Genomic DNA, 15,310 nt, shown 5'->3' on the forward strand with positions numbered 1-15,310 from the left:
GCTATTTGATTGAGCCTTTGTGGTGACTAGAGGCTTTTGGTACAGGTGCTGCTTTTCTTAAGGTCCGGCCAACATGTGATCAAATATTAACAGGACGGGCTTGGGGAGAAAAACGTTCACGTGACGAGGCTTTGGGAAGCAGTAGAGTAAAGCAGTATCAAATGGTACTTAAGAAAACTATAGATTTTTTTGCCCCCTTAGTTACCCTCGCTGTGTTATGCTTTCAGCACGTTGGACAGAGGCACCGGAGTCGTTGCATGGACTAAAACACCAAGTGGACATCAACTCTCTTTTGCTGTTCCCTTACCAAAGCTGGGGAATTTTTTTCAACTTTTGGTAAGCGTATGCTGAGGGAGCCTTGTGATCTAAAACGGAAAACAGGAGAAAAGCGCGTGTCAATGAAGGTCTTGCGCTTTGAGATTTGTCTCGCCACTTAGAGCATGTGAAAGTTGAAATCTTAGAGCCGCTGTATAGGGCGTGCGTTCTTTTCAAGCTCCAGTCTTGGTATACAGCGTTAACTTTGGGAAATGCAAGTCTTGGTCTTGGAGATCTAACCACTGATAGTGGTTGTCAGCCCTTAAAAAGGTAAGAGTTCCCTCCATTGTGATTCATTGTTATTCATCCGCCATCCTTGTCATTATCGCTTATATTGTTTTGTGGTTTCAAATTGAAACTTGGATCCTATCAAATGCACCGTCATGGTATTGTGCATTGATTTGCGTGAAATTATATCCAGCTAATTATTTTCCAATTTACTATTTTGATTTGATTTGATTGACAACAGTCAGCGTTTATGGATTTATGCAAGGTGCTATTTCATCTCATGAAAGTTTCGTTTGAATGATGTATATTTTTATACAGATTACAATATTTCTCAGTACTATGAGTGCATGACGGAGCCTTAAATTAAACACGCAAAGCACACGTTTAGGTTTATGCTGTAGACATTTAGCAAACGCTCTTGTTCAGAGCGACTTACCAAGGCTATGCATGAAGGGAAGCTTGATACAACTCGTAAACAAAACCTTTAGAATCACTCAAATATATATTTTTACATTTACTGCAACACAATCTAGGCTACGGGATCCCGTCTCCCAATCGAAATGGAACTTTGGAATGCGCAATTCATGAATCATTCTACCCGACACTAAGCAGAATAATGGTGCATGTCCTAAATAAAATATTAGCCTCAACCCCGGCTACCTACCTCAGTCTCACTGATTCGCTTCATATCTATCTATCTATCTATCTATCTATCTATCTATCTATCTATCTATCTATCTATCTATCTATCTATCTATCTATTTTTGTTTGTCTCGCTTATCAAACTATTGTATTCCTCTCTCAGCCCTAAGCGACAAAAAATAGCCTACTCTTATCTGTTTAACATCTTACCATCCTCCGTCATCGCGATCAAATCACTTGTGTTTTTACTACAGCCGCTTCTCGGTTTCATTCATACTGCGCTTTCACTCTAGCACTAGCATCACCTGCTACCCCTCTTTGTCCGCGCGCAAGTCTGTGTAGCCCACGTTCGACCTGTCGGAGACAACTTCCACGTTTACAATAAATTGCAAAACCACAAATTACACAATGATTTAATGAAATATGAAGAACAAAAACATTACCGAGAAATCACCTAATAGAAATCAGAGGAATTTCAAAGATGCAATCAAAGATATGGAATTACAAGAAAGATAGGCGTGGTCAAACTGCCTATTGACAGATGTTAGGCTATGGCTGGCTAAAGGTGGTGCGAGATAAGATGGCTTGATAAGAAATTGCCCGAAAGCAGTGGGTTTTTAAGACAGTAGAAAACCAGGCATGCAAGATTGCGTTGATCCTCAAATTGATTAGTCCGCGACAATGTTTTTGCTGATTTAACAGCCAACGGACTTTAGAAATTCGTCTTGCGTGCCAGCGAAGAAACTGTGGATATTGTTGGTATTCAATCTATCTCTTTGTACGGCTTCAGTTCAAAGATTCTGATTTCAGGACGATGCTATTGAATGGCACACAGCTGCAAGAAAAACCCTAAGATATCAACGCCCACAAGCGCTCGCAGCCCTGTTTTAATCAAGAAGCTTCCAGTGGGGTTACATTTCAATGCATTATTGAGCCTATCCTCATTTATAGGCTACGTCTGAATTATTACAGCTTCATTGTGTTTTTAAATGACATGTTTAAGTTCAATTCTAGCTTGCCTTAGAAAACCAAATAAGGCTCTTTAAAACATAGTCCATGCGTGACTCATTATTTAATGAAATACTTTACTTTATAATTGAACGAAATGAGTATACTTATTAGGCTATTGCCTATAGGAAAGCAGGAGACCCGTTAGTTAGGATGACGCTGTGTGTTGTAACATATATCACAGCTGTAATAATAAGAACAAGAGAAATCATGTTAATACTATGAATAAAATGATTTATATAATAGGCCTTATAATAAGATGATACTTACTAGAGCTATGCTTAACGAATCGATCGCCTAAGCGTTTTCGTTTTATTTGTTGCAGTGGGTTTATGAATTAATAGACCAGCGACAATATGACAAATTGGCTGCATACAAAGCAACATGTATATTGTTATTTGTTAGATTTCTTAATTTGGTCAGGTTTTTATTTTAATAATTTTCTCAGGAATAACGTATTTTCTTCAGGAAAGTCGTAGCGAGAGGAGAAGTGGGTTTATGAGTAGGCGTGCGGAGGGAGGGAAGAGCGGAGGCGGGGTAGGGGGGGGTCTGCGGGGTGGCACGACACACTTTGTATGTATGAAGGTTTTTTTTAGAACTTTCTGCAATGTACGTCATCGGATCAGTCCATAAATGGGGTTGTGTTATCTTACTGAGAATCTCCCTCAACCCGCCCCCCCTCTCCGCACTCTTAGCGCTGCAGAGTTGGGGTGGGCGTCAGTAACAAATCTGAGGATGGTAGGTTTCATTCCAAATAACATTAAATGCTATTGTGGCATCATATTTGACAGAATATGCGTGTTTCATTCTTTATAGATGACTCACAGGGGCGATGAGAGATATTTCTGTTTGCGTTACTATAACGGTGTTTAGTTTTCCGAGTCAACCTTTCATGAACTTTAAATGGTGAGGTCTATGAACATGTATAGCTATAGCCTATAGCTCTCTGAAGTATTTTATTATTTTACATGGTAGAATCTGAAGTAGGCTAACAGTTGATAACACTCCACTTTTCGTGCGTAATTGATTAGGGGATAGTTTGACATTTACGTAACAGTAAAAAACAAAACCAACAAAAGGATAATGATTATCATAATATGAATAGGCTAATGAAAATAATATTAGAATAATCGGATTATAATCAGCGGCTGCCTCGTCATGATTTTCATCATCTGCACCTCCATCCATCTAGTTATCATGTCATCATAATGAGTTATGGCGGGTTGAAACGTTTGAACCCAGCTATTTATCTATTCAACGATGCCGAGACACATCTTGGTTAGTTTAAATCATGGGAATACATGATTACAAAAGCTGATCCAACACAATATGTCGAGGTTGTTGTTTCCAAAACCAATACCTTGCTGTGCCGCTTGTCTGGTAATTGTAACCAACGAGACAAGAGTCTGACTGGCTGCTGGCATGACGCCACTGCAGGACAATTGTGTGTGTGTGTGTGTGTGTGTGTGTGTGTGTGTGTCTTTGTGTGTGTGTGTGTGTGTGTGTGTGCGTCTGTTGAAAATGTATGTGTGTGTGTGTGTGTGTGTGTGTGTGTGTGTGTGTAACAATGAGGTCCGATGAATTGTGTCTGTACAGAAAACAGAAAAGAGGCGTAAGGGAATTGTCATATTTACAATAAACTCAATTCCGTTATTACATGTAATTGATTCAAGGGGAGTGCATTGTACTGAATGTGCTCAGAAAAATATATGTAATTGTAAAAGCATTTTGGTGTGCATGCATATTGCGCATATGTGTCTGCACAGTAGCCTAATTAATATCTTTGTTCAGCATAACTTTGAGATGTCTTACGCGGTAGAGTTGGACTCAGGATACCTGCCATGAGTGTTTGAATATGGAATGGGGTGCTGAGCTCTACCTCTGGTTGGCTTTTCACACTCTTTTGATATTGACATCAAGTTGCATGCCTGTGTTATGGACAGGGGTGAGCGACTCATTTACCTTACCTATTGACTCATTTACCTTACCTACCTATTTTTGTTCTGTTGTTGTGGAGCGAGAGAGAGAGAGCGAGAGAGAGAGAGCGAGAGAGAGAGAGAGAGAGAGAGAGAGAGAGAGAGTTCTTAATAACACTATAGTCGGATATTCATTATGTTTCATGGGAAGCAGAGAAAGGGTTAATTGTACCCTGAAGTGTGAATTTTGGTATAGAGTAGCTAATTCTCAGCAGATATGCTTATGATGCCCAATTTGATGCTGCTACAGAGCCTTGTTATTCTATTGTCTGATTACTTCCAAGAGGTATCTTCTGAAGGTGTCTTAATTGAATGTTCATGTCTCAATGTGGATCTTGGCATCGCTGACTTGTCAGAATTATGTCACAGTTGGCAAGAGAAGATGTGAAAAGATGTATACCTGTGTGTAGTGTCATCAGTGTTGTTTTGGGCATCTGGTCAGTGAAGAGCAGGTATAGGGTGCCACAGTGTGTGTGTGCTTCTTGTGTGAGAGAAGACTATCATGTTGTGTGAACCACACTTCAAAACGGTATTCAATATTTCGAAATGATTTGTTTATGGACTTCAGAGCCATCTGTTTAAAAGTTGATGTCTGTTTTAGTTTTTAAAGGTTTAGTTCACCCAAAATACAAAATTAAGTTAAATGTTTGCTTACATTGAAAATGGTGTAAAAGCTGGAGAGAGTGTATATTCCATGCTTCAGATTTCTGGTTACTGCCACCAACCCCTAAGAGAACCCATGGGAGTGAACAGGGCTCCATCACCATGCTCTAAATTGCATGCTCAAACCACCTCATAGTACCCTTCAAGTAGCGTAACTTTATGTGTTTATATGAAAAATCAAATTCATCAACCTGCCCTTTTCTGAGTAGAAAATGGTTCAATGGGTAAAATAAAGCATGGGGATGCCGCTTCTGTCAAAGGGTTGTAATGTTATGAAAGACGTGAAACAAGGAAATGTTGGTTTGCCACACCATTCATGGTAAAGCGCCCATCACTCTTGAGAACTCTTTTCGCATAGAAATGACACTTTTTGACAAAGATAATCGTAGTGGGAGATGTCCCACAGTTAACTTAAAGAATTATGTCTATTTTCTGAAAAAGGATTGGTGATTGTCTGAAATTAACTTTTATTCTGAGTGAGTGTGTCTGAGTTTCAGTTTAGGGGCAGTACGTTCTGATTAGGCACCCAATGTAACCTTCATCAGACACAGAGTGTACTGTAGGTGCAAGGGCTGATAATTAGCCCTTGACACGTATAGTATATTATAGGATAGCATTGCATAGCATAGCACAGCATGGTACTCGGTATTGGCTAGCTCTTTCTGACTTTGCTTAAGCTTGACCCAACTATGCATTTTAAATTCAGTTGCGATGCACTTTATTTCAGACACGCTAAACTTAATTTTGAAGTTCTACACAAAATGCTAAATAATCTCCTCAAACTCTTAGGTAACAAGTCTCCTGAACTTTCCACTACTTAGAACGCCACCTTGCATTGTGCTGTATTTGCAGATATGAGAGAGACCATGTTGTTGTTCTTCTAATGAGATGCCAAGTGATTTATTTATGAATTACCTTGTTGGAACAGCCCCCGTGCAAGCTTCTTTTTTGTTGGAGTCATGTCGCTCAGCGATTGCTGATGCAACCCTTTGTCATCCAGAGTTTGCCCTCGCGTACTGTGATCCTTCGGGGAGGGCTATATTCATCTTGGCATGTCCCCGGGTGTGTTGGAGGTGGAGTGAATCACAAAGCAGGTGTGAGCATTCAATCCCATCCTGCTATATGCCAAGTAAGAACCATCCACCTCATTAACTTGTACAGAGAAGAATCACGATGGCCATATAGCAAACAGATCACAGTAAATCTTTCATTGGAGGAGGTCCAAGCCACAAGGACAATGAGCTGTTTCCTTCATTTGACTTAGGTTGAGCCCAGAAACTTTTCTTTTCATAACTTGACTTCTCTAAACACCCACTGGATGGTTAAGTCAAAAGCTTTATTAATTTAAGTGAGACATTTTTTTTTCCTTTTCCAAGTTTATTGATTCAAGCCTTATTGAACACTGCTGGGATCTTCAGAATAACGTGTACATTTTATTGAGTATATATCTTTAATATTGAGAAGCCTTGTATTTAATGATAAGACTTTTGCTTTCTTATGATTAAGTTACGTTTTATGAGAAGTTTACCATTTTATGTTAGGGGAAAAGGGAATGGAGACAATTGGTATCATGGCAAAAAGTGTCTACCAGTAGGCTTTCCGCCTGCATAGATCCCAACAACTAGGGCATGGAATCTTCTCATTATATAGGTTGCCTGGAAGCGGCGCTGTTCCGTAGCTCTGGTTCTCAATCAGCGATCAGGCCCTCACCTCGCGCAAATCGTGGTGCTGTCTGCGGTTCTAAATGTTTAGTATGCGAAGTGTTAATAGAGGCGCTGTTCACGGTGCTGAATGTTTAGTTCGTGGGCGCGCTGACCACAACACTGACAATGGTGCTGTTTTTTTCTCGCGCTGATCGCGGCGCTGTGCATGTTGCTGACTATTTCTGCGCTGGTATAATAGTACAACGAGGGATTACCACATATAAATGATATGTGCACGCATGATTGCATATCACATTGGATAAAAGCGTCTGGTAAATGGCTATTTTTGTATTGAATCTGCGGCTTCTTCAATTTAAGTTACAACAATTTCAAGAGCTAGCCTATTCGAATGTCTCTTTGTCTTAACTTGGGACATTCCCTGAGATGGTTATATCTACTTGTAACCCATAGTTTTGGTTGGTATAACATACATGGCATAGCCTACCTATGGGATCTGACGATGAACCATTTCAAAGGCTTAGGAAAACGAGGTCTAGCTAGACAGGCTTACCTTTTGCATTTATAACACATCTTCTGGTTTATACAGGAACATTTCAATGTATCCACTGCTAGTCGTAAGTCTTCTGTAGACGTAATCAATCCGATACAGAATATACACTAAGTTATAACACGTTAATTACATAATTATGTAGCAGTGAATGTGTGTTTCTGTCCAATTCCACAATTGAAGTAACAGTGTTCTCTAAAGAAATGCCATATTTCTGGTCAAATGCATGGAATAAGAATATCTTTTTGGGTAGGGTATTGGTTTTCTTATTTCCATGATTTATTTGGGATTTTGTAAAACCAGGTTCTAAGTAGTAGTCATAATATATATATCAGATCTAATCACATCTTATCATTACACGCAATGTAGCCACATGGCACACAATCAAATGCGTTATTATTTTTTATGTACAGTACAGCTACAAAAATATCACATCTGATGTCAGTGAAACACGGAAGAAAGATCCATTGCCAATCCCTTCTTTATCCCACTCCCATCTGTTGACCAAAGGCGTATAAAAAGCATGATGAGAGCTAGGCCTGCTTTAGGACTCTGGTAACCGTGTGTGGTGGCAAGCAACCAGTCAGCCAGTGGCGAGTCACATGTTGCGACGTCATTATGTAGTAAGTTACTGTAGTTGCAAGGGATACAGGCGTCATTTCAAGCTCAAGAGGTCTCTCATCGCGTAGTGCCGTCGCGGTGCGGCGTATAGCATGCAACCCCTTCGGTTTTAAGCGATCTCCAAAGGAGCCGTGCAGCCATGGGAGTCCATTACCTCAACCATGCAATTTCCACCATCAATAATTTAATCTATTTGCTCCAAAGCTGAAGAGATATCCTGAAGCTATCGGACAGTACAGGGAAAATATATCTTAAGTAATTACACAGGGGGTTGTCCAAAACATCCCAGATGACACTGTCCTGTTGAATGGTCTCCTTTACGACTGGGCAGTAAAAGGTATGTTTTTCTTAACTTGTTTGATCATTTTCGCTCTGCTGTGTCGATGCTCGCTCGTTTTGTGACTGGGGAGATGTTTAAAAGTATTGTAATCAAGTTGGGGATCATGCATGCGCACCGACTCGGTCGCAGTTTGAGAGAGGATACGTGTAACTCTATCCTCTTGTTCATTAATTTTAAAAAACGGCGTTATTATGCTGATTGAATTTCTAATAGCGACCTCGAAAGGGGTCAGTGGAGGTAATCATTTCGTTTTCTGATGTATTTAGCTGATTAATTAATGCGACTAGTTGTACATTTAGCCGTGTTGGCTATTGCCACTGTAAGAAATAGGAGAGTAGACTACATTGCCTACCCACATAGGCTGTAGGCCTATTGTAGCCTATTCATTTTAACCCATAACCCATGAATAAAATGCATCTAAATGTTATGTTAAATAATATAGCATCGTAATTCAGATAATATTTTTTTTCAAATCTCTGTAAATGGACTTTCTTTTCTCAAAAACCAGAAAGGTTTGTAAGCAAATTATTTTTTAAAGTTTGATGCACCCCATTAAGACTTTATAGGAAACAGCTATACCCTGCAAGGTTGGTCTAGCGCTCTCTTAAACCGGATAACCTCACAAGGCGAGGATGAATATTACAGATTATTAAACGGATTCCTACATGGAGCAGTCGTGCAATTTATCAAGGAGCGCGCGGAAAATACGTTTTATGCGCTCTCGTTCGAGAACAACCCAGCGGTGCCGCGATACTGCTGTTTACCAAGTAAACCTTGTTAATGTTTGGTGTAGAGATTTTTTAAATGTAATTCAGTCTGAGATTATTGCTGTATTTTAGTGTAGGCTAGTTTGTCTCGGGACATTGCATCAAATAGCTCTGAAAATAGGATCCAATTTGGCACAGACTTGGAAAACTAGCTATAAATGCATTAATGACATTCCGTTAAACACGATTTTCTTTTTGTTCAGTAACCTTTTGCTTTTTCAGTCTACAAGTTTTCATGTTTTCGAATTTGACTTTGTGTGTGTATGTGTGCGTGCGTGTGCGTGTGTGTGCGTGTGTGTGTAGGCCTGTGTGTGTGTTCGTGAGAGAGAGCGAGAGAGGATTTGGGTTTTAAGAACATTTCGTGGTCTAATACGCCATCTAGCGCAACTATATGGAAACTGCTTGACACCCGTTTTAAATTAGGACTTGCTCTTGGTCTAATGTGCTGCTGTTGAGCCTTTATCTTATTATTGTTCGTATAGACCATTTGCAGTCAACTTGCAATCAACATCGTTTTAAGATACGATTGATTTATTCAGATATAAATATGTGCAGTAGACTAATAAGCTACCTTGAGCACTGTCGATGAAAGTCATTATCTTCAAGACATGCCTTTCATCACATTGCTAAATGTAATTATCCTAAGGGTTTATAAGGGCTATTTAAGGGTTGTAAAAATCCAAAAGAGAGCACAGAGTACTGGGCTTGTCGACCTATGTGGGGACACTGTCTGACAGTGTGAATAGATTAATTCACATGTAATGCAGACCTTATGTTTATTTATTAATTAAGATGGCTTACACTGGTATAGCAATTGGAAACTTGTAAGGCTAGCAATTGGAAACTTGTAAGGCTAGCAATTGGAAACTTGTAAGGCTAGCAATTGGAAACTTGTAATTTGAACAGCCAATTTACACATAAAAAAATATTGTTAGGCTGTAGTTTTGAAGTAGTTATCATTTTACCTGTGTTGCCTGGTTTGCAGTCACGTTGACAGGTTAACATGTTGCACCACTAATTAGTTGTAAGTGCAACTTGCGGATAGACATACAGGAAATGTTGCACTTATTAGAGTACTACGTTTATCAGGAGGTGGCTTAAGTATGAAGTGGGTAACCTTTAAATATTATGATATTGTTATATATAGGCTATTGGACCTGTCTTTTGCAAACTGGCACATTAATGACACTCACTGGTTCTTTCCAGAGGAGGTGGTGGAGGACAACGCCCACAGTGTCTGTCAATGGAAAATATGCAATTAGGGCCTTCAAGATCTACTGGAACATATTCCAACAGTCTTAACATGTCTTGTTTTAAGTGGTCATTACATTTATTTTATATCAGAGTTTGCCTGGAGGAAAAGCTACAGTAAAGGTTGCTTATCCATTTCAAGATGCTATTTGCGAGTGTCAGATGGGGAGCAGATCTCTCAAAACAGGCTTCCATGTTGTTTCTTGCTTGCATCTGTTAGCTATTACGGAAAAAAAGGGTAATGGCCTTACATTTGTATATTGTGACTGAGTCCTCTAGTATGTTTCCAAAATATATAGTTCATATAAATTAAGCATTATCTTTTAGGTAGATTTATTTGGAGCACATCCAAATGTCATATTTTAATAGTCTGGATAGGAAAAGTTGTTGATTGGTATAGCCATAGCACAAGCTGATGTACAGGGATCTTGGATCATGTGGAGAAAGGGTATTTCCCCCCTCGTAGTGACTTACTTGACAATGTGTTTTCAAAGTGAAAACATGTGCTAACCTTTCACTGGAAAAGAGAGGAGTGTTAAGACAAGAATGTTGAGAAAATGTGTCTTTGAAAAAGAAAGTTAGTATGTATTGCCACAGAAATGTTACCCACATACATGACTGTGTAAGTTAAGTGTAAGTGAAACATGAAGTCATAATGTGCTGAGTTGTGTACATGGTTGAAACACCATTGTGTTTGTGAATCCACTCCAGCATCTGTCAAAGGGAGATTTTTCATTATAATCCCCACCTGACACGAAGAGCAAACACTGCAAGGCACCATGCTTTCTCTAAACACAACCGTATAGCTGTGCCTGCCTCTCTCACAACAATTGAACAGGTGCTCATCTGAATGTGTCATCGCAAAGCCCTGCCACTATGTGGAAATCCATCAACTTTTATCTATGAACGTTCTGAATGCACCAAATGCAACTGTAAAGGACTGATTTTATTGATGCAAATCTTGATTTGACGGAATATATGTTATGGCTGGACAGAGTGTGGAAGTTTGCTTGTTCTATTCCACACCATACTGTACATATTCAGTACATGATCATTAAATAACAGTGTACTGATTACCTGGAGATTTTTTAAAAATTGGACCGTCAAATCCAATTCAGAGCTGAAGATATTGTCAAATCTAATATAGTAAATGAGAACATACCAGCCATGGTGAGAATCACTTTTACTTTGGTTTGAATTAGATAGGTCTCAGAGAGTACTGTTATTCTGAGCCAGTCCCACAGCAATGAAGTGATTCATCGCCTAGATTGCATTTTAACAGGATGTTGATTGAGAGCATAAGCCATATTGATTTTCCTGATGGAAACAGGAAATAGCTGAGTTAGAAATAAAATTATTTGTTGTTCCCGGTGTGAGGAGGCCCAGAGGACTGGCAGGCAATTGCACACTGATGAGTGGCACTGCCCCCAAAACACATCCCCTCTATCCTGTCCCCTACGGAGACCTGGGAGAGACGTCATCTGTGGTTGTTATGCCGCGAAATGACGCCTGCACTGACTCCCCACCCCCTGTTACTGCAACTTAGCCCCAGTGATCCATCAGGGAAGAAGGACTACTACATCTGCTGCAGCAGCTTCTACATGAAGATGGACCCCCAATCAGTTCATGTATCAGTAAGCAGTGTGATGGGATTTCAGTCCATGTATTTGTTTTCCTAGATCATTGGGGCAGCCTAATGACGGGATTTGACAGGTCACAGGAACACTTTATAGGATGATAAAGGATTACCTCTTATGAATAATTATTTTCACATTACAATATTGAGAAAATGTTGGAACGATTTCCTGCTCATCTATGTTTGCTTGGCTATGTTTTGTCTCCAAGGTTGTCTTGTCGGTAGGAGGAAAGATGTCCCCATCCCCCTGCAAACACGTACAAACCAAGCCCTCCTTTCCTCTCCTCCTCCATCCCCTCCCTTCCCTCTAACACACACTCACACTCTGGAGAAACACGTCACTGAGCTTGGGGACTCAGCGGCTCATTAAGGAGAAGGATGTGATATTCTCAATCGAGACTGTGAGACTCCCAGCACGCCTATTTATAGATGCAATATCTCTATGGCAGTCACCGTAGCGTTGGCTAATCGCAGCCGTGGCCCCAGACGCCAATTAAGAATGAAACAAATGCTTTTTAGGTGGGGTCTGCCCCTCCCTTCTGCTAAGGTCCTTCCGTCCGCCACACTGCCTGGTGGGGGAGCGGATCTGCTTGGAGCGTATTCCTGCATCAGGTCGGGATACAAGGAGGGCGGCATGCAGAGTGCAGTCAAAGCCCTGCCATGGCTATTTTTAAATGCCCCCCTCTGGAGAGCAAGAGCTAGGTTTCTTATATTGTGGTTGTTTTCATATGTTTGACTCTGGGTCTGGGATGTCCGTGGATATGTTGAATTGCTGTGACTCATAGGGCATAAAGGTAAGAGATGCTATTGTGAGCTAGGGGGGAGGATGAGGATGTGGGTGTGTGTGTATATTGATACATTTTGGCTCTGTTGGGCACTTGTGACATTCTTTCCCTTGCAATGTCTGTTCACCAAATTTATGCGAGCAGCTGTACAGAGAAAGCATCTGATGGAAGGGGTACGTGAGTGTGTCAGGATGCAAGCACATTACCTCTCTTCACTTCTCTAACCAGTACTTTACTGACTCTCTCTCAGTCTTTGCTAGCGCTACTGCTCACTCTCAGCATTCCTTTATTTAAACATCTCTATGTCCCTTAATAAATCCTGCTCCCAATTTGACCCTATCAAGTTTAGCATATTAATGGTAATATTACATCAAATATTGGTTGCCTTTTGCAAAATCACACAAAATAAACAGTCACTTATCTGAACCTAGTCAGAAACACTCATGTATTCTACCAATCAATCGATCAATAAGTCTCTATTAACCCTGTGGGAAATGTAGTGTGAAGTCAGGATAACACATGAAACGTGTTCAGCTACAATATATGGTATTAGATTGGAAACATGATATATTTTGCCTGTTCTATAGCTACACTGAAAAAAAGTATTCAGGCCCTTAGCGTTTATGATATTGTACATGCCAACCTTGGATAACAACATCAAATATAAGAAAGATAATGATGATGATAATGATGATGATTATGATGAAGACATACTGTAGTTTCATTATCAGTTTAACATAATTGTTTAAAAAGTTGTTGTTGTTTGTTGTTGTTGAAGAAGAGAAAATAATGATATATTGGGTTGCACTTTATAGTAGGATAGCCCATTAGGAGATAATTAGCAATATAATTCTTTGACATTTAAAGCATATGATGCCTAGCCACATCCACTCCCAGTCTGAAAAAACTCGGCCTCAGTTGAAAACGCTGGTGTCAGAGGCCCTTAATGTTGCTTCTGGGGCCTTTGTGGGAAATATTGTATGGGAAATATTGTATGGGAAATATTGTAATGTTGTATGAGGAAACAGAAAAAATGGAATTCACAAGAATGTATGGTAATTACTTATACTGTTATTTGCAAGTTGGCCAAGTAGTAGTCGGCACTCATGATGGTGTCAGACTGTTGGCTTTCTTTGCAGCTGGAGGAGAAATGTGATACTCTGGTAGTAATGGGTGGAGATGGTAGGCGTGCATCATCTAATGGTGCTTAGTAATAACTGAAAGGAACACAATTAGATTGTGATCCAACCTTGAGATATTATGGAATACTGTGATAATGAGTGTATTATGAACAGTATATTGTATAAGCAGACAACTCTGATAACTCAATGGAAGAAAACTGTTGATATATTATATAATACATAATATAGCTACATAAGATTATATACATATGAATTGCACTTAATTTCATCCTCTCTCCCCTCTCATCCTTCTCCCTGCTCTCTCTTTCTCTCTCTCTCTAGTTCCACCAGGTTAGAAGAGTGATGACCATCCTGTTCCTTACTATGGTTATTTCGTACTTCAGTTGCATGAGAGCTGCTCCCATGAGAGACGCCCCAGGTATGCGGGGCCACCGAACGGAAGGCTACTTGGGTGCTGCAGTGACAGCCGGCCGGGGCCACGGGACTCCACAGAGCAGGGGTGGGCCGGGCCAGCATGGGGGACTGCCCTCGCTCACAGACACGTTTGAGCAGGTGATTGAGGAGCTCTTGGAGGTGGAAGGAGAAGCATCTCAGCTGGGGCCTGGAGCTGACAAGGGCCAGGGAGGAGGGGGTCCTTCCTCTGTGGTCACCACGGAGACCAAGGATGTCGACCTGTATGCATCGCGGGTGATGATCAGCAACCAAGTGCCTTTAGAGCCACCGCTGCTTTTTCTCCTGGAGGAATACAAAAACTACCTGGACGCCGCTAACATGTCCATGAGGGTACGGCGGCATTCTGACCCGTCGCGGCGTGGCGAGCTGAGTGTGTGTGATAGTATTAGCCAGTGGGTGACAGCTGTGGACAAAAAGACAGCAATAGACATGTCTGGGCAGACCGTTACCGTCCTGGAAAAGGTCCCTGTCCCCAATGGCCAACTGAAGCAATACTTTTATGAGACCAAATGTAACCCTATGGGGTACACAAAGGAGGGCTGCCGTGGAATAGACAAGAGGCATTATAACTCCCAATGCAGGACAACCCAGTCCTACGTGCGAGCGCTCACCATGGATAGCAAAAAGAAGATTGGCTGGCGGTTTATAAGGATAGACACATCATGTGTATGCACATTGACCATTAAAAGAGGAAGATAGTGTATATAATGTATAGATTTTATTGAAAGTTTAAAAAAGAGAGTAAAGAGAAAATATCTATTTGTATATATACATAACAGGGTAAATTATTCCGTCAAATGAAAATTTTATGGACTGCATGTAAAAAAAGATGACGTTTATACAGTAAAAGTGATACTACAGTCTATTTATTGAACATATTCATGACCTTGTAAACAATTAAAAAAAGATCTGATCAGTCATTTGCGCCCAGTTTAAATTACTATATCACATTCCTCAAGACAGTGTGGTTTGTTTACGTTGCCAAGAATGTGAGAAAGAAGGAAAAGAGCGACGAGGATGAGGGACAGGGTGAGGACGAGTTCCATTAAAAAAACTTGCATGCTGCTTCAATTGTGAATTGAGAATTTGTCCACCTAAGAAAAAAGGATATGATACCGACCAAAACATTCCGTTTACATACTCAACAGTAAAAGGGTTTTCCTCCTCAGTACTTTATCTGTTTACTGTTCTAAACTTCTCAAGGTAATGTTGGAATTACATACTATGTCAAGGTGCTGTTGTCAAAGCTTTGCTGTTTATTTTTTTATCCCC

The 15,310-nt window shown here is 40.4% G+C and overlaps 1 protein-coding gene across 3 annotated transcripts; it reads left to right on the top strand.

Moving 5' to 3' along the window:
• Positions 1-223: 223 nt before the first annotated feature.
• Positions 224-14,958, top strand: LOC118393975 (brain-derived neurotrophic factor). 3 transcript variants are annotated; one of them, XM_035787239.2, is made up of 2 exons: positions 224-585; positions 13,907-14,958. In XM_035787239.2, exon 2 carries the CDS (start codon positions 13,928-13,930, stop codon positions 14,735-14,737), a length of 810 nt encoding a protein of 269 aa, XP_035643132.1. In that variant the 5' UTR covers positions 224-585; positions 13,907-13,927; the 3' UTR covers positions 14,738-14,958. The 3 variants fall into 3 exon arrangements, with proteins under 3 accessions (XP_035643132.1, XP_035643131.1, XP_035643133.1); XM_035787238.2 differs by lacking the exon at positions 224-585 and adding an exon at positions 7,691-8,001; XM_035787240.2 differs by lacking the exon at positions 224-585 and adding an exon at positions 11,232-12,452.
• Positions 14,959-15,310: the final 352 nt, after the last annotated feature.

The sequence above is a fragment of the Oncorhynchus keta genome, chromosome 14, assembly GCF_023373465.1.
Source record: "Oncorhynchus keta strain PuntledgeMale-10-30-2019 chromosome 14, Oket_V2, whole genome shotgun sequence".
NCBI classification, from domain to species: Eukaryota; Metazoa; Chordata; class Actinopteri; order Salmoniformes; family Salmonidae; genus Oncorhynchus; species Oncorhynchus keta.

What these genes read in the sequence shown, in the direction of transcription:
- LOC118393975 (XM_035787239.2), top strand. Translation starts at nt 13,928, where the DNA reads ATGACCATCCTGTTCCTTACTATGGTTATTTCGTACTTCAGTTGCATG.